The sequence below is a fragment of the Nycticebus coucang genome, chromosome 7, assembly GCF_027406575.1.
Source record: "Nycticebus coucang isolate mNycCou1 chromosome 7, mNycCou1.pri, whole genome shotgun sequence".
NCBI lineage: Eukaryota > Metazoa > Chordata > Mammalia > Primates > Lorisidae > Nycticebus > Nycticebus coucang.
Window position 1 is genome coordinate 68,040,524 of NC_069786.1, and position 20,085 is coordinate 68,060,608.

The window sequence follows — 20,085 nt, forward strand, 5'->3', positions numbered from 1 at the left end:
CTGCTCGGACCGCCGTGGAATAAAAGTTGAACTTAGTAACAACAGTAATCTGCACACTCATACAAAAACATGGAAGTTAAATAACCTTATGCTGAATGATAGCTGGGTCAGAGATGAGATTAAGAAGGAAATCACCAAATTTTTGGAACAGAATGACAATGAAGACATGAATTATCAGAACCTCTGGGATACCGCAAAGGTAGTCCTAAGAGGGAAATTTATAGCACTGCAGGCCTTCCTCAAGAGAACCGAAAGAGCGGAAGTTAACAACTTAATGGGACATCTCAAGCAACTGGAAAAGGAAGAACATTCCAACTCCAAACCCAGTAGAAGAAAAGAAATAACCAAAATTAGAGCAGAATTAAATGAAATTGAAAACAAAAAAATTATACAACAGATCAATAAATCAAAAAGTTGGGGGGTTTTTTTGTTTTTTGTTTTTGCATAATTATCTCTTTTAATGAATGGCATTTTTCTAATCTTATGTTTACATTAGGAAGATAAAATGTTTTGGTAGATTCACTCAATGTTAACACGATACCTGCACGCCTGTCTGTGATCAAACTCTAAATAACTGAACAAAGTTTTAAAGTACAGTCCCCCCCGAAGTGAGTAGATGCAGGGAGGATACAGGAAGCATGTGGAGGTCAGGCTGTCCTGGAAGCACCAGGGGCACCTTCATGGCCACGCATAAGTCAAGGCATCTAAGGTGTGCAGAGCAATAGGGCCTGAGGCTAGAAACTGCCTCACTGTGCTGAGAAACAAGCTATCTTCACCATCCAAACATCTCTTTTGGTATTATGCTTTGGTATATTACATTCTTGTTTATTAAGTCAGGAGAATAAATATTTCCTTACCAAAAGGTTACACCTATGTTGGCTGTTTATTCATACAACTACACTGTGCTATGGACCTGTGATGTTTGCTGTGGAAAGCAGGAGGATGAACCAGGGAGAAATTGTGTGGCTCAAGGTCAAGTCTGGAATGTTTCATTCATTAACTGTGACTACAGATAATTAGCTTAGCCTTCTTAAGCCTATTTTCTCATCTATACAATATGGATGGAACATGACCTACCTCATAGGAATATATGAAACATAAGATGGTATGTGTGAAACTCTTAACACAGTGCACAGGAAGTACTCAGTAAAAGTTGCCTTTTATTTCCTGAAAGACTTGGTGAAGACTGGTGTTCAGGCTTTTTCTTAAATATTGAAAGAAATTATAGGTGAAAAAATCTGAGTCTGGAGTTTTCTTGGTAGGATAGTAATTTTAATTTATTTTAATAGATATGGGCTATGATGATTTTCTCTTTCATCGTGAATCAGTATTTGTAATCGTATTTTCTGAAATATTTATTTAACTAAGTGGTCAAATTTAATGACAGAACTTTCTGTAATGTTCTCTTATTTTATATATGTATATAGGTATAAGGGCTATCTACAAAGTATACAACCATATAATATGAAAAACATTAATGATGGCTGAATACTTTCCAGACCACCCTCATGTTTAGATATACAATTTTTTTTTCTTCTTTTTCTTTTTTTTGAGACAGGGTCTTGCTCTATCACAGGGGCTCGAGTACAGCGGTCTGATCACAGCTCACTGTATCCCTTGGTTTTTTGAAAAGGTCAATAAAGTAGATAAACCTTTGGCTAACCTAACCAGGAAGAAAAGAGTAAAATTTCTAATTTCTTCAATCAGAAACAACAAAGACGAAATAACAGACTCCTCAGAAATTCAAAAAATCCTTAATGAATATTACAAGAAACTTTATTCTCAGAAATATGAAAATCTGAAGGAAATTGACCAATACTTGGAAGCACGTCACCTTCCAAGACTTAGCCAGAATCAAGTGGAAATGTTGAACATGCCAGTATCAAGTTCTGAAATAGCATCAACCATATGAGATCTCCCTAAAAAGAAAAGCCCAAGACCAGATGGCTTCACGTCAGAATTCTACCAAACCTTTAAAGAAGAACTAGTACCTATATTACTAAACCTGTTCCAAAATGTTGAAAAAGAAGGAAGACTACCCAACACATTCTATGAAGCAAACATCACCCTGATCCCCAAACCAGGAAAAGACCCAACAAGAAAAGAAAATTATAGACCAATATCACTAATGAATATAGATGCAAAAATATTCAACAAGATCCTAACAAACAGAATCCAGCAACATATCAAACAAATTGTACGTCATGACCGAGTCAGTTTTATCCCAGGGTCTCAAGGTTCGTTCAATATACGTAAATCTTTAAGTATAATTCAGCACATAAACAAATTAAAAAACAAAGACCATATGATTCTCTCAATTGATGCAGAAAAAGCTTTTGATAATATCCAGCATCCCTTCATGATCACAACACTTAAGAAAATTGGTATAGAAGGGACATTTCTTAAACTGATAGAGGCCATCTACAGCAAACCCACAGCCAATATCGTATTGAATGGAGTTAAACTGAAATCATTTCCACTCAGATCAGGAACTAGACAAGGCTGCCCATTGTCTCCATTGCTCTTTAACATTGTGATGGAAGTTTTAGCCATTGTAATTAGGGAAGAAAAGGCGATCAAGGGTATCCATATAGCATCAGAAGAGATCAAACTTTCGCTCTTCACAGATGATATGATTGTATATCTGGAAAACCCCAGGGATTCTACTACAAAACTCTTAGAAGGGATCAAGGAATACAGCAGTGTCTCAGGTTACAAAATCAACACTCATAAATCGGTAGCCTTTATATATACCAACAATAGTCAAGCTGAAAAAACAGTTAAGGATTCTATTCTGTTCACAGTAGCGCCAAAGAAGATGAAATATTTGGGAGTTTATCTAACAAAAGATGTGAAAGATCTCTGTAAAGAGAACTATGAAACTCTAAGAAAGAAACAGCTGAAAACGTTAAGAAATGGAAAAACATACCATGCTCATGGCTGGGAAGAATCAACATTATTAAAATGTCCATACTACCCAAAGCAATATACAATTTTAATGCAATCCCTATTAAAGCCCCACTGTCATACTTTAAAGATCTTGAAAAAATAATACTTAGTTTTATATGGAATAAAAAAAAAAAAAACTCGAATAGCCAAGACATTACTCAGAAATAAAAACAAAGCAGGAGGAATTACACTACCAGACCTCAGACTATACTATAAATCGATAGTGATCAAAACAGCATGGTACTGGCACAAAAACAGAGAAGTAGATGTCTGCAACAGAATAGAGAACTAAAAGATGAATCCAGCTACTTACCGTTATCTGATCTTTGACAAGCCAATTAAAAACATTCAGTGGGGAAAAGATTGCCTATTTAACAAATGGTGCTGGGTGAACTGGCTGGCAACCTGTTGAAGACTGAAACTGGACCCACACCTTTCACCATTAACTAAGATAGACTCTCACTGGATTAAAGATTTAAACTTAAGACATGAGACCATAAAAATACTAGAAGAGAGTGCAGGGAAAACCCTTGAAGAAATCGGTCTGGGCAAGTATTTTATGAGGAGAACCCACTGGGCAATTGAAGCAGCTTCAAAAATACTGATCAAACTAAAAAGCTTCTGCACAGCCAAGAACACAGTAAGTAAAGCAAGCAGACAGTCCTCAGAATGGGAGAAGATATTTGCAGGTTATGTCTCCGACAAAGGTTTAATAACCAGAATCCACAGAGAACGCAAACGTATAAGCAAGAAAAGAACAAGAGATCCCATCGCAGGCTGGGTAAGGGACTTGAAGAGAAACTTCTCTGAAGAAGACAGGCGCACGGCCTACAGACATATGAAAAAATGCTCATCATCTTTAATCATCAGAGAAATGCAAATCAGAACTACCTTGAGATACCATCTAACTCCAGTAAGACTAGCTCATATCACAAAATCCCAAGACCAGAGATGTTGGCGTGGATGTGGAGAAAAGGGAACACTTCTGCACTGCTTGTGGGAATGCAAATTAATACATTCCTTTTGGAAAGATGTTTGGAGAACACTTAGAGATCTAAACATAGATCTGCAGTTCAATCGTATGATTCCTCTACCAGGTATACACCCAGAAGACCAAAAATCACATTATAACAAAGATATTTGTACCAGAGTTTTTATTGCAGCCCAATTCACAATTGCTACATCATGGAAAAAACCCAAGTGCCCATCAATTCACGAATAGATTAATAAACTGTGGTATATGTACACCATGGAATATTATGCAGCCTTAAAGAATCTTTCATGTTTACATGGATGGAGCTGGAACATATTCTTCTTAGTAAAGTATCTCAAGAATGGAAGAAAAAGTATCCAATGTACTCAGCCCTACTATGAAACTAATTTTTGGCTTTCATATGAAAGCTATAACTCAGTTATAACCTAAGAATATGGGGAATGGAGAGAGGGAGGGGATGGAGGGAGGAGGATGGGCAGAGGGAGGGTGATTGGTGGGATTACACCTGCGGTGCTTCTTACAAGGGTACATGTGAAACTTAGTAAATGTAGAATATAATTGTCTTAACATAATAACTAAGAAAATGCCAGGAAGACTATGTTAACCACTCTAATGAAAATGTGTCAAACTGTTTATAAAACCAATGTATGGTGCCCCATGATCGCATTAATTTACACAGCTATGATTTAATATTAATTTTAAAAAAAGAAAAAAGAAAAACTAGCTGTAGTGGGCACCTATAGTCCCAGCTACTTGAGAGGCTAAGGCAAGAGGATCACTTAAGCTCAAGATGTGAGGTTTTTGTGAGCTATGATGTCACGTTGCTCTGTGCAGGGTGACATAGTGAGACTCTGTCTCAAAAAACAAAAATTACAAAAATTGACTGGGTACAGTGGCACATTATAATCAGTAAAAAAATGTCAGGAACTCTTTGTCAACCAGTGTGATGAAAATATGTCCAACTGTGTATAAAACCAGTGTATGGTGCCCCATGATCGCATTAATGTACACAGCTATGATTTAATTAAAAAAAATTAAAAATTAAAAAAATTTAAAAAGCCCAGCACATTGTACCCCTTGATTGCACAAATGTACACAGCTATGATTTAACAATAAAAAAAAATAAATAAATATTTTTTCTTTTTTCCTTAAAAACCCTTTGGCTAGGACGGTGCCTGTGGCTCAGTGAGTGGGCGCCAGCCCCATATACCAAGGGTGGCAGGTTCGAACCCAGCCCTGGCCAAACTGCAACAAAAAATAGCCAGGCATTGTGACAGGCACCTGTGGTCCCAGCTACTCCGGAGGCTGAGGCAAGAGAATCGCCTAAGCCTAGGAGTTGGAGGTTGCTGTGAGCTGTGATGTCACAGAACTCTACTGAGGGCAACAAAATAAGACTCTGTCTCTTAAAAAAAAAAAAAAAAACCCTTTGGCTATTAAGATGATCGCTGCTATTGACATTTACTATCAGCTCTGAAAAATTTAAATTCACATTTAAAACTTTTTTATGGAAAATTCCAAATATCAAAGTAAAGCAAATAGTATAATGAAGTCATTGTACCCATTCCCTGGCTACCACAATTATCAACGCATGATCAGTCTTGTCCATACTCAACCTGGATTATTGTAAATCAAGCCAAGACATACGATTTTATTTATAAGTATTCAGGATGTATCTCGAAAAGGTAAAGTCTCCTTAAAAAAAATACTGTATTATACCCCCCAAAATGAACAATGACTCCTTAATTTTATCCAATGGGCAATGTTGTTTTTTTATTTGGGGGCTGCTATTTTTACTATCTTTTATTTGAAGCAGAATCCAAATGTGGTCTTTACATTTGTGATTGGATGTCTTTTAAGACCCTCTTTAAAATAGGTTTCTTTCCTTCCATTTTCCTTACTCTTTGTTCTTGAAGAAGAAACCAGAATCCTACAGTTTCTCATGGTCTGGATTTTATATTTCTGTGTATCATCATGTTATTGTATGTAGTTGTAGATTGTTTATATTTCCATAAAGAGAAGCTTACTCTCATGGATCCACTTGGTTATTTACTAGAATTTATGTTAACATTTCTCTAGTCTCTTTGGTCCTCTGAAAGCCACTGTATGTAGATTGCTCACAAGGTACTTGTGGATATATTACTCTCAAAGAATATGTGGTTATGGAGGTTAGTTGGTATATAAAATCCATGACTTTTCCCTTCTTTGCATACCTTAAATATGTTAGTTACTCTTTTGTCTTCTGGCAAATAACATTGATGTCTAAAAGTCTGATGAAGGCTGGGCGTGGTGGTTTATGTCTGTAATCTTAGCACTCTGGGAGGCAGAGGTGGGTCAATTGCTTGAGCTCATGAGTTTGAGACCAGCCTGAGCAAGAATGAGACTCATCTCTAAGTAAAAATGAAAAACTGAGGCAAGAAGATCTCTTGAGCCCAAGAGTTTGAGGTTGCTGTGAGCTATGATGCCACTGCACTCTATTGAGGGTGACAAAGTGCGACTCTGTCTCAAAAAAATAAAAAATAAATAAATAATAAAAAATAAAAAGTCTGATGACAGTCTGATTTTCTTTTCCTTGCTTGTGACTTCGTCTTTTTAAAAAACTTGGGTGATCAAGTGATTTTCTTTTTCCTATTCATTAAAGAGTCAGTGTTTCTAGATACCTTTCAATATATAATTTCAAGCTATCTTTTATTAAGAGGAATTCTTTTGAATTATTTTTGATATTTGTTCTGTATGATTGCTTTGTTCTTCCTCTTTGGGACCCACCACTGCACGTACATGTTTGCTGATCTTGTCTATCAGTTTTTAAAAGTTCACTTTATCTCTTCTTTCTTTCTTTTTTTTTTTTTTTTTGTTGTTGTTGTTGCAGTTTTTGATCAGGGCCAGGCTTGAACCCGCCACCTCCAGTATGTGGGGCCGGCACCCTACTTCTTGAGCCACAGGCGCTGCCCTCTCTTCTTTATTTTTTAAAGAAATAGTTTTATTGAGTTTCATATACCATAAAATTCACCTTTTTACTATGTACCATTCATTGGTTCTTAGTGTCTTCACAGAAGATGCACTATTGCCAATATCTAATTTTAGAACATTTTCAAATTTTGGAAAGAAACCCTATACCCATTAGCCAGTCCCTCCTCGTTTCCCCTTCCACAGTTTCTGGAAACCACTAATCAGTTGACTTTCTGTAGATTTGAGTGTTATAGGAAGTTCACTGATACTTGGAATCAGTCAGTCTGTTCACTGGCTTCTTTCACGTCATATGTTTTCAAGTGTTGCCACTTCATGTATTAATATGCCGTCCCTTTTATACCTGAACAATATCCCATTGTATATCTATGTACCACCTTTTGTATATTCATTAATGATTCGATGAACTTCTTGGTTGTATCTACTTTTGGCTATCATGAATACTGTTGTATGAACACTCATGTTTTTATTTCCCTTGGGTATATACCTAGGAGTGGAATTATTGAGTCATATGGTAACTAATTAGCATTTTGAGCAACTGCCCAATTGTTTTTCAGAGTGGGTGCACTATTCTACATTGGCACTAGTATTGTAACAGGGTTCTGAGTTCTCAGAATCTCACCAACGTTAGTTGTCTCTCTCCTTAATTCTAGCCATCCTTGTGATGTGAAATGGTATCTCATTGTGGTTTTGATTTGTATTCCTCTCATGACTAATGGTATTGAGCATCTTTTGTTGTAAGAGTCACTTGTTAAGATATGTGGTTTATAAATATTGTGTAAGTTGTCTTTTCACTTTCTTGAAGGTATGGTTGGAAGTTCAAAAGTTATTTGCTTTTGATAAAGTCCAGTTTATCTACTTTTTCTTTTGTTCCTTGTGCTTTGGCTTCATATCTAAAAAATTATTTCTCAAGGTCATGAAGATTAACTTTTATGCTTTCTCCTAAGAGCTTTATAGTTTTAGGCTTCCCATTTAGATCTATGATACATTTTGAGTTAATTTTTGTGTGAAGGAAGAGGGATCTAACTTTATTCTTTTGCAAGTGTATGCATCCACTTGGCCCAGCACCATTTGTTGAAAAGACTATTCTTCCTCAACCCCATTTAATTGTTTTGACACCACAATCATTTTGTATGGGATATGACAGAGAGCTTTTTCTTTTGCTTATCGTCTGCTGGTGAAATGAGTTTTTCTAAGCTTTTAGGACGTAGAGAATGGGCCAGGTTAGCTTTTCTAGTATCATAGTCTACGTCGGTGGTTCTCAACCTTCCTAAGGCCGCAACCCTTTAATATAGTTCCTCATGTTGTAGTGATCCCCAGCCATAAAATTATTTTTGTTGCCACTTCATAATTGTAATTTTGCTACTGTTATGAATTGTAATGTAAATATCTGATATGCAGATGTATTTTCATTGTTACAAAGGACCCGCAGGTTGAGAACCTCTAGTCTAGGTCAAAGCACTCTCTTCTGTGGTTTTTGCAAAGTGGAGATATAGATATTTAATATATCTTGTATTTTCTGAGTTGTGCCTTTTCTGTTCCTCTCTACCACTTTTATCTGAACCTTCTCTTTCCCTTGTCTCTTCTGTCCTGCATTCCACAACTTAGATTCTCCTCCCAGCAGTTACTCTCCGACAAGACTGTGTCATGAAAAGGAGCTTTGGTTTGTTAATTTTGTGAGTTTATAGGGCCCAAACTATACCATGAGACCTTACTTATTTTGCATCACAGTCTGCTTGCATTCACACATGACCTTCAAAAACATGGGGGATAGGAACACTGACCCCTCCACACGTTTTATAATTTGTGTATGAACTTTTAACTCCCCCAAACTTAACTGCTAATAGCTTACTACTGATCAAAAACCTTACTGATAGTCAATTAACACATATTTTATGTTATATATATTTTATACTCTATTCATAAAGTAAGATAGAGAAAAGAAAACTTTATTGAGAAAATACTGTTCATTCGGTGGAAGTTTATCATAAAGGCCTTCATCCTTGTCATCTTCATGTTGAGGAAGAGGAGAAAGAGAAGGGGTTGATCTTTCTGCCTTGGGGGTGGCAGAGGCAGAAGAAAATACGCTGAGTGGACCCCCACAATTCAAACTTGTGTCAGCTGTATTATAATTACGATTGTGCCAAACTCCCTCGTCATCTCTGCTGCTGTTCTCAGACTGGTCCACCACACTGTCCAGCGAGCATCTGCTGTTGACTGTGAGGTTCCTGTTTTCTGGCTGTCAGAAACTCTCCTGCCTTCCTTCTCCTTCCTACACTGATACTGATTCTGTGCGGGTCTTGTAGTTGTCAGAGGTTTGTTTCCACCTGCTTATATTGGAGGTTTGTCTCCTGATTTTGTTGTAGGCATTGTCTATGAAATCTTCAGACTTGCTATCCTCATTGTTTTAAGTGGTTTTATGGGAATTTCAGAGGAGATTCAAAAATACACTGCCAGTGCTGTCATCTTTCCCAAATGTTTTCATTGACTAATGTTTTTGAAGCATGTTCTATTCCTTTTTTTAAACAGTATGGCATCTACAAGTTTAAAAAAATGTAACCCAATAGTTGATTCTTAGTTTGTAACACCAGGTAATTCTGTAGTGAAACAAATTGTAAGAACTTTTTCTAAGTGGAGTTAAATATCAAAAAATGTTATGCCTGTTGAATGTTTGTCAATTTTTTTCAGTAATAAGTAGTTCAATGATTTCTGTGTATGCCATATTTTGACTGTGCTAAGAATCAACTTTTCTCTTTCAGAATAACAAGCCTTTGTATTCATTTGAAGATAATTCAGACTATGTTTACGATGTTATGTGGTCACCCACCCACCCAGCCCTTTTTGCCTGTGTGGATGGCATGGGGAGACTGGATTTGTGGAACCTCAATAATGACACAGAGGTGAGCAAAAATACGAAAAATTGCAGTGAAAAATAGAAAATTGGATATTTATTGAATAATTTGTAAAATTCCTTTTATCACAAAGAATGTAAAAGGGCCCTGTGATTGCAGCTTCATCACAAAGAAACCAAATAAGCCTTGTACCCTAAATAATAAACAGCATGCTGTGCAGAGCTGAAGGGAGAAATAATGTTGCCAAGAGCACTGGGGCATTTCCTTTTATTTCTGAAAAACACTGTCATGTCTCTAATGTCCTGGCAAAGTCTCATTCATAAGGCAACCAAGATGTTTTTCATTCATAGACTGTTGAAATATGTTAACCTTAATTCTGAATTTCTAAATTATCTCTTAGCTTTGATAGGATTGTATCATCCAAAAACAGTCTCAGCCAGACTTGCACGGAGGAAAAACATATTTTGATGACCTTTCCACACATGATTGAAAACAGTATGTTACTGTCACTATAAAACGAATATAGAGAAAATCAAATTTCCTAATTGCTATCCTAAAATCACTTACTAGCAATTAAATTTAACCGCAGCTTTCATTTATTTTTAGTCATGTGTATTTTTATCAGCTTAGAGAAGCTTAAAATATTCTTTGAATTCTATATTGCTATTGATGGTGGAAGTAACATTAGCAGTTCATTCAGTAACAGTTGTTGGCAAGAAAGTCACTCAGTGTCTTCTCCCAAAGTTTTTTCTTCCCAACTTAAGAAAATAAAATTGGTACCATTTTCTCAGTTTGGAATTTTTTTTTTTTTTTTTGAGACAGAGTCTCACTATGTCACCCTCGGTAGAGTGTCATGGCATCATAGCTCATAGCAACCTCCTACTCTTGGGCTTAAGCAATTCTCTTGCCTCAGCCTCCCGAGTAGCTGGGACTACAGGCGCCCGCCACAGCGCCCGGCAATTTTTTGTTGCAGGTGTCATTGTTGTTTAGCAGGGCTGGGCCGGGCTCAAACCTGCCAGCCTTGGTGCATGTGGCTGGGATCATAACCATTGTGCTATAGGAGCCAAGCCCTTGGTTTGGATTTTGGTCGTAAAGATCTGTGATTACAATTAAATGTGAATCTTTCCTGTAATAGTTTAAAAAAATATCAAAATATAATTTTCCTTTATAATGATTTTGGCATTCTAGGGGGTTAATCATTTGGGGATGAACTGACACCAATTAGAAGGATTATTTTTGTCAGATTTCAAAAAAATTCTTAATATTATTATGCTTCTAGTGTGAATCAGACACTGAATATTTACTCCATATATGGCAAATAAATCTTTTTCCTCAGCATAGGAGAGGCACAAGTAGATTCCAGGGGCCTTCTGGCCATTGTGTGGGCACCCTTATCATGCCTCCTTCTAGCCAGTTCATGGAAAGAGGGGGCAGGGAAAGCAGGGGAAGACTTCACTCTGCACCTTCAGCGTGAACTGCTTCTAGGAGCTGTGACTCAAATACAGATCTCAGCAGACAAAGATGCAAGCTACCAAATTGATTCCTGTCCTCCAAAATTGGACGGTGATCTGTTTATATGGGCTTTTGAAATGTTTTCTTTTTTAATAGGTTTTGGCCATATGTTTTCAAACAGCTTGACTTCTTAAAGAAGTTAAAACAACAATAAAGAATCCTTTATTAAAGAGAAGACCTTTCAAATTGAAGTATCTAGTCTTGTGAAAATTTCTTATATAAGGGCTTATTTTCCCAAACTATTTTCAAGGATTGACTAGAATATCATTTATAACATATTGCTAAACAGGAAGAAAGTTCGTAAAATTCTTTGTCTATTTTCATCTTCATTTTTAAAAATGTAGCCAGATGGGAAGAATAATCACTATTTTACATGTTTATAGAAATCTCGATGAAACTTCTAACATGTACGTTCAAATGACTTTAGGTTCCAACTGCCAGCATTTCCGTGGAGGGCAATCCTGCTCTTAATCGTGTAAGATGGACTCATTCTGGAAGAGAGATTGCCGTGGGTGATTCTGAAGGACAGATTGTTATATATGATGTGGGAGAGGTATGGGACTCGATGCTTATAATTTTGACACATCCATTTAGTGGCATTGTAGTGAAGGTGTCTTTGTGGCTAAACGTAGTCTTCAAGGTTCATGGATTATACAAACCCATATGATTGTAAAGGTAAAAATTTCTACCACAGAAGCAACTCTTGAAATTAATTTTCTTTCTAAACTAAATGTCATGTGTCCCCATGCAACAGATTTGAGGGTAATATAATACGTTGGGAAGTACCTTATTTCTTGAAGCATACATTGCTGGAAATTAGAAGTTCTTCAGGGACAAAATGTTTGGACTTACAGATGGACTTGGGGGGTTTACAGAATTCACACTGAAGTAAGATTTTATTTTTCTGTATCCGTCAGTATGTTTGGGCCATGTAGTAGAAGTCAAAAGTAATATGTTTTGTGTGAAACGTGCACCTTGCATGTTGAGACTTGATGCTGAGCCATCACCATGGAATCCATTAAGATGAGGTGCAGCTTTCTCAGCTTTGGTGCTCTCATTGGCTGTACACAATACCCAGTATGGATTTCCTCCTGTTTAGCCCTAACTAGTACCGTAGTCACTTTTTCTTTTGCTGTGCCTCTTGATACCCCATCCTCTGTCGATACCCCATGAACTCTAGCAGTTGGATCTGGTGAGAAGCAGATTGAATCATTTAGAACAACCAATTGAATCATCTTCACATGTGGAATGTTCATTATCTGCACTGTCTAGTATGGTAGCTACTAGCCACATATGGCTATTGAATACTTAAAATGTGGCTAATACAACTGAATTTAAAATTGCATTTAATTTTAATTTATGTGTAAAGGTCACACACACGTTTACCATACTGAGTGGTTTGTGCCCTAACATGGCAACGTCAGACTCCTGTGATATTTAAATGGCAATTATCAAAAATATTTATTATTGGACTGCCTCTGTTAGAAGCATCACATGCTTCTTTTCCCCTTTTGCTATTGGTACAACACTAAAGTAGGAAGTAACATAGCTTCTGATGAAGGAATTACAGTATCAAGAAGGGTCCTCTTATGTGCCAAACAAAAATACTATGTAAATACTTAAAAGAAGGCAGCTCTTAAGAACTGTGCTTCACCCGTGCCCATTGATCCATGAATGGATTAATAAATTGTGGTACATGTACACCATGGAATACTATGCAGCCTTAAAGAAAGATGGAGACTTTACCTCTTTCATGTTTACATGGATGGAGCTGGAACATATTCTTCTTAGTAAAGTATCTCAAGAATGGAAGAAAAAGTACCCAATGTACTCAGCCCTACTATGAAACTAATTTAGGGTTTTCACGTGAAAGCTATAACCCAGTTACAACCTAAGAATAGGGGAAGGGGGAAAGGGAGGGGAGGGAGGAGGGAGGTGGGTAGAGGGAGGGAGATTGGTGGGATTACACCAGCAGTACATCTTACAAGGGTATATGTGAAACTTGGTAAATGGTCTGTGAAGCTAGTGAGTGATGCCCCATGATCACATCAATGTACACAGCTATGATTTAATAAAAAAAAAAAAAAGAACTGTGCTTCAAAAATTATTTCATACTAGGAATGGTGCAAGAATAAAGTAAAAAGATTTTTAAGGAATTTCTCTCCAATAGCAAAACCCATGAGATGGTGCACAGGAGTTATATTTACAAAGCATCATTGTTATTCCCTCTTGTGCTGATGGTGATAGTAGCTGAGGTTGTCACAACATACTTCACAAACACCGTCTTTTGTTTTGAAATGTGGTAAATTATTATTATAGTCCCTGTAATTGCAGGAAGGCCATTCAGGTCAATTATTGCTTTTTAATGGAAAAATTATTAAACAAACTGAATAATAGAGGGTAAGATCATCTTTTATTTCAGTATACATAAAACATTGTCTTTCTTTTAACAGCAGATTGCTGTTCCCCGCAATGATGAATGGGCACGATTTGGCCGAACACTTGCAGAAATTAATGCAAATCGAGCTGATGCAGAAGAGGAAGCAGCCACCCGAATACCTGCATAGTTCCTGAAAAGGGGAGTGTAGTCTTAGTGGTTTGGGGGAGACGCTTAGTAGATCCTAAGACGGTTTGCATGCTCTGCCTAAATAATTAAAAGGAAATTTCATGGACTGAACTGTGGATTTAATGCTACAAGGAAATCTTACAATGTCCCTTTTTGTATAACATGTATCTTGTTTTGGATTTCTGTCATTTTTAGTACCCCTGATTGACTTTACAGAATGTAGCCTTTTCGGAATTCTAGCACAGGTGTATATTTGGTATTAGTTATTCTTCTGAAATCTTTTCAACTTGTAACACTATATACAGTTATTTCTAAAGCACAGATTAAATAAGTTCTGCATATTTTTAAATAATCACAAGTCCCTATTATATTGATAATGTTCTCACTAACAATAATATGTAGGAACATTGTTTGTTCTTAGCCAAAGCATGCAAACACCTTTCCAAATTTCATGCTAACATTCTTTGTCTTCTTTGTAATTCATGTGGTGGTTATCTATAAATAAAAACAAATATGCATTAACTTTTCAAATTTTCATTTTTTCTCCTTGTAATTTGAATTTTTCTGTCTCTTTCACAAAGTCTTCTCCCCCCATCTCCTTTTGTGAGCAGCACCCCCAGATCTTGTAAAGTTTCATGCTTTACATATTGCCATACAGGGTATACTGTAGATCTCTTCAGTGCTCTGTGAGCTGATGTTTACATGATCTGTCAGTGAAAAAAATGTCCCCTGCGTTAACTTTTGCTTTCTTAACTTATTTTCTTTCTATCTAAGATACAGATAGAGTTTAGGTCCAATCACTTTAAAGAATAAATAGAAAGCAGCCTATTATGTTCACTGATGGAGACTACTATGTAGGTGAGCTCTCTAGAGTAAAACCTCCCATGAGAGAAATTGATTTCGTGGTTGCAGTAACCTTAAAGAAAAAATGCTCAAATGAACACATACTTTGGCATTGAATCACTTCCACATCTTAAGATTTATTACCACAGCCTTGTCTACAAATCTGAAAGGTGCATGACATATATCTAAGAATTAGTATTGAAATGAACCTATCTCAGGAATAGAGGAAAGGTGATGATCAGATTGTACTTTTATCCTCTTTAAATAGTTCATGTCATTTCCTTGATCCTGATGCTTTGTTCTTCTAAAGTTTAACTGTCTTTTATTCAAAGAAACATGAACTAGGAAGGAAGATTAAAAATCAGAATTTGAAAATTTTTCTTTTAAAAATTGTAACAAAGATTTGTTGGGAGATGAATTTCCAAATAATAGCAAAACTTCTTTTTTTTTTTTTTTTTTTTTTGTAGAGACAGAGTATGCCCTTCGGGTAGAGTGCCATGGCATCACACAGCTCACAGCAACTTCCAACTCCTGGGCTTAAGCGATTCTCTTGCCTCAGCCTCCCGAGTAGCTGGGACGACAGGAGCCCGCCACCATGCCCAGCTATTTTTTGGTTGCAGTTCAGCCGGGGCCGTGTTTGAACCCGCCACCCTCGGTATGTGGGGCCGGCGCCTTACCGACTGAGCCACAGGCGCCGCCCATAGCAAAACTTCTTACTATGAGGACTGTATAGTGTAAGGAATAATAAACCAGGAATAGTGGTCCTAAACTCTAGTTGTAACTCTGGCACCTGTGAAAACTATGAATGTTTAGGCAAGTCTGTGCCTCATTCTTTTTATCTGGTAATTAAGTTTGAATTTTTTTTTTTTTTTTTTGAGACAGAGTCTCATTACGTCGCCCTTGGTAGAGTGCTGTGATGTCACAGCTCACAGCAACCTCCAATTTGGGGGCTTAAGAGATTCTCTTGTCTCAGCCTTTCCAGTAGCTAAGTTTGAATTAAATGATCTCTGAATTTCCTTCCAGCTCTAAAATTATTAACTGTAAGTATATCAGGCAATTCTAAACTTTTGTATATTCAGTTTTCATAAACGCATACACCGTAATTGCTGATAATATGCCGAAAACATCATCTCAGGTTATCACACAGTAGCAATGTCTGTGAGTCAAAACTTCAATTTTTTTAGAGTCATACTGTCTTCATATGGGAAAATTCATGTACTCAATACTTATTACTGCATTTTGGTCCTCAGTTTGAAAAATGACTTAGAGAAAGGGAAAATATAAATGTTAAAACACAATGGTGACTAAGGTTGGAAATTAAGAGATGTGGCAAATCAGATGTTCCTCAGACTCAAGGTGTTGTGTTCCGTTGTGAAAGGAAAGAATAAAATTGGTAAGTACTTGCAAATTACTTATCATCAGAAAAGTTTTGCTTTGTGAGAGTAATTCCCCCATCCCCTTAAAATATGATATGGATCTTTGTCCATTCAACTTTAGTCTACATTTTTAGGAGTACATGAATTTACTTAAGGAATTACCTTCAAAGTAGATTATATAATTGACAGTTTCAGTACTTTTCTCTTTTACAATCATCTGACAAGATTAAGCTGACTATGAGCATGTGATACCTCTTTACTTTTCAGAACTGAAAGCCTTGTCATTTGAAAAATACCCAGTTGCAGAAATTGGACCTTATTTGTTATCAGTTACACTTTTTTTCTCAGTAGAAAAACAAACTATAGCTTTCTGGCTAATTTTTAATTTTTTATTGTTTGGTTTCTCTTTTTTTGACTCAAAGTCTCACTCTGTTGCCCAGGCTAGAGTGCCATGGAGTCTGCCCAGCTCAGAGCAACCTTTTAAACTCCTAGATTCAAGCAATCGTCCTGCCTCAGCCTCCTGAGTAGCTAGGACTACAGGCAGCCACCACAACGATTAGCTGGTTTTTCTGTTTTTTAGAAGAGATGGAGTCTTGCTCTTGCTCAGGCTGGTCTGAACTCCTAAACTTCTGAGCTCAAGCATTTCTCCTGCCTTGGCATCCCAGAGTCGTAGGGTTGTAGGTATGAGCCATAGCACCCAGTCGCTTTTTCCCTTTCTGAATGAAGTTATAAGAGAGTATTTATTGTGTTTGTGTTGAGGAAGAATGTTCATTTTTTAAGATAGTAATTAACTTGTAATAAATCTCTACAATACTTTTCTGGTATTATATAAACTAAATATTTATTGGAAGAAGCTTTCTTCCAGCTTACAGATCTACTTCCCTACAAAGTTTAGAAAATCCCCATGTAAAATGTTATTGTAATAATGTGATACTGGGGTACTGCATCTGGAAGGAATTGATGACTTAAAATTTAGGGGGCGGAACCAAAGGAAAGCAGTTTAAGGGATGATTGATTCTAGTCTTTCAGTGTTGTAAGAAAGGAAGGACTTGAATAAGTGAATGAAAATTTGCTGTAAAGAGTATCTTTCCTTTCTATAGGGCAGTGCATTTTTTGTTTAAGTTAGAAAGCCGGTATTTTTAATTTCTAAAGATCTGCCATAGATTTTTAACAGGTACCCAGTGCTCACCTGCCACACTCACTGGGCAGTGCATTTTTTTTTTTTTTACTTTATTTTATTTTTGAGACAGAGTCTCACTATGTCGCCCTTGGTAGAGTGCTGTGGCATCACAGTTCACAGCAACCTCAAACTCTTGGGCTTAAGTGATTCTCTTGCTTCAGCCTCCCAAGTAGCTGGGACTAAGGCACCCACCACAATGCCCGGCTATTTTTTTGTTGCAGTTGTCATTGTTTAGCTGGTCCAGGCTGGGATCGAACCAGCCAGCCTTGGTGCATGTGGCTGGTGCCGTAATCACTGTGCTATGGCGCCAAGCGAGGCAGTGCATTTTTAGATGTCTTCTCCACAACCCAGTATTTCAGTATTTAACACTGTAATAATTTCAGTATTTGACACTTTTTGAAAAAGTTATGTGACCAGAGCAGCACCTGTGGCCCAAAGGGGTAGGGCGCCAGCCCCATATGCCAGAGGTGGCAGGTTCAAACCCAGCCCTGGCCAAAAACTGCAAAAAAAAAAAGTTATGTGATGAGATGTACTAAAGAGCTCCCACTGTGTATTGGCATCCAAGGTGGCAGCGTCGTGTCTGAATCTTGGGCACAAGTCTAAGTTAAAAAAAACAATGGCTGGCGGGGCGGCGCCTGTGGCTCAGTGAGTAGGGTGCCGCCCCATATGCCGAGGGTGGTGGGTTCAAACCCAGCCCCGGCCAAACTGCAACCAAAAAATAGCCGGGCGTTGTGGTGGGTGCCTGTAGTCCCAGCTGCTCTGGAGGCTGAGGCAAGAGAATCGCTTAAGCCCAGGAGTTGGAGGTTGCTGTGAGCTGTGTGAGGCCACGGTACTCTGCTGAGGGCCATAAAGTGAGACTCTGTCTCTACAAAAAAAAAAAAAAAAACCAATGGCTTTGCTTCATTTGGTGACTTAGTGATGTGGCTCCCATTGAGTTTTTTGTTTGTTTCTTGGAATCCAAGCTTACATAGCAGCAAGAAAGGAGTTTTTGTTTTTTTGTTATCATCTTGCAGATTGATTAGGCAATCAGGAACCTAACAGGTTTGAGGAAAATATTCCCACCTAGGACCTTATTTTTTACTCATTAAAAATTAATAATGCTGGGAAATTAATTATTTAGAGATCTGGCTTATAGATCTGGAGGCTTCTACCAAAGAAATATTATAAAAAGTTGCCCCAAAGGCAATATATTAAAAAGAGTATCTGCATTCAATATTTCTTTTGAAGTGGAAGATTATAATTAGGAACGTTCTTTTAACCATTTTATCAGTTTCACTGCCCCCAAACGTTAGTAATTTGCTTGTACTAACAGCAAATCCTTTTTATATATAGGAAAGATACTATGGAGCCCATTTTAGAAAAATGTCCTACAGTCTAACCAGAATGCCAAGTGCGAGACTTTGAATAGTCATCACATTGTAATGCTTTTCACAATAGGCCAATGTCCTCAGACCTTTTGTTGGATTTTAGGTGTTTAGATTTTCTGCCTTCCATGTTCACAATCTCCAAACTTCTAAAAGTTCGAATGGATATCAGGTATTTAAGTTTTCAGTATATAGCTTCTAACCATTTCTAGCTTCAACATAGCCAATCAGAAATCTTTTATAAACTTTTATAAAATTATGGCATTTTGTATTGTTAGTTTCATAGCAGGAATCTCAGTTTTTGCTTCTTAATATTCCATTACCAGTTCCCAGTCAGAGGATGGAACAGCTTGCACTCAGGTAAGCTTTTTGAAAGGTCTATTTCACTTTGTGAGGTCACTTATTCAGGTCTCTGGTAACGTATTATCCTGCCTCTCTTCTAATGTCCTTGATTTGGTCAGAAAGCTGTGGGGCAGTGATTGTATGGGGTGTAGAACTCTCCTGCGTTGTGCTGAACATGCAGAGACCTGACACCGTGACTCTGGGAACCAGGTATACCACTGATAAGACTTTGATAGCAAGTAATTTTATCTTTTGTGAATTTTTGTACTAGTTTTTAAAAAAAATTTTTTTTTTTTTCTCAACAAAGTAATGAAAATGCTTTGGAACAAAATTTCTTATACCTAAGAGTAGCTTGGTATATGAGGGGTAAAACACAGGGTACAAAAGACCCAAGTTCTATTCCTGATTTCCTCCATTAACAGTAATGAACCCAGACAGGGGTCACTGTTGTCATCTGTTAAATGAGGAACATAATTTGCTTTCTATGACAATTACATGAGAGACTGTGTGTGTGAAGACCTTTGTAAGTTATACAGAAAGTTATAGGTGAAGTATAGTTCTATTCAAAGCCTATATGAAGTACTATAAAAATAAGGGATTTCATTTTTATTTTAAGACTATAAGAATGGGGAAAGATAATCTGTGTACCCTTCTGTGCAGTATAACAAGAGCTTATCTGAAGACTACGTGGCTTAGTGTTTAAGAAATTATTATTTTTTAATCTAGGGAATCACATCACAATTTAAACCCTCAGAATCCTCCGATGTTCAGGAGTAGCAGTGAACTAAGAGAAACATAATCAATTGCCCTTAATCAGTGATACTTTTACTAGAAATGTTTTGTCTTATTTCATTCTGTGGTAAAGTTACAAATTGTGCTAAATAGAAAAAAATGACCCATTCTGAATTTCCAGCCTATCCTCAGCTGTTGTTCCTCTGTTAGTTACAAATAGAACATGGTTGTGATATCTGGAGCCTTAGAAAAGAGGAAATGGAACTCCTTTGTTAGTAAGAAATTTGATTGAACACTCACAGGAAAACATGTATTCTTTAGCCTACAAACCTAAGTTTTGTCCACACTCCTAAAAATACCCACTCTGGGCAACCTTTGAATTTAGGGGTGAGTATGGGGATACCTGGGCCT

The 20,085-nt window shown here is 37.1% G+C and overlaps 1 protein-coding gene across 8 annotated transcripts in view; it reads left to right on the forward strand.

Moving 5' to 3' along the window:
• The window catches only part of DYNC1I2 (dynein cytoplasmic 1 intermediate chain 2), a 61,855-nt gene extending 47,496 nt beyond the window's left edge, over positions 1 to 14,359 (forward strand). For 4 of the 8 annotated variants that reach the window (XM_053596321.1, XM_053596317.1, XM_053596316.1 and 1 more), the window contains 3 exons: positions 9,667 to 9,807; positions 11,699 to 11,824; positions 13,725 to 14,359. In XM_053596321.1, the coding sequence (XP_053452296.1) occupies positions 9,667 to 9,807; positions 11,699 to 11,824; positions 13,725 to 13,838 (381 nt within the window). In that variant the 3' untranslated portion in view covers positions 13,839 to 14,359. The remainder of the gene's footprint in view (positions 1 to 9,666; positions 9,808 to 11,698; positions 11,825 to 13,724) is intronic. The other 4 variants (XM_053596319.1, XM_053596323.1, XM_053596318.1 and 1 more) reach the window with 1 other exon arrangement.
• The last annotated feature ends 5,726 nt before the right edge of the window (positions 14,360 to 20,085 follow it).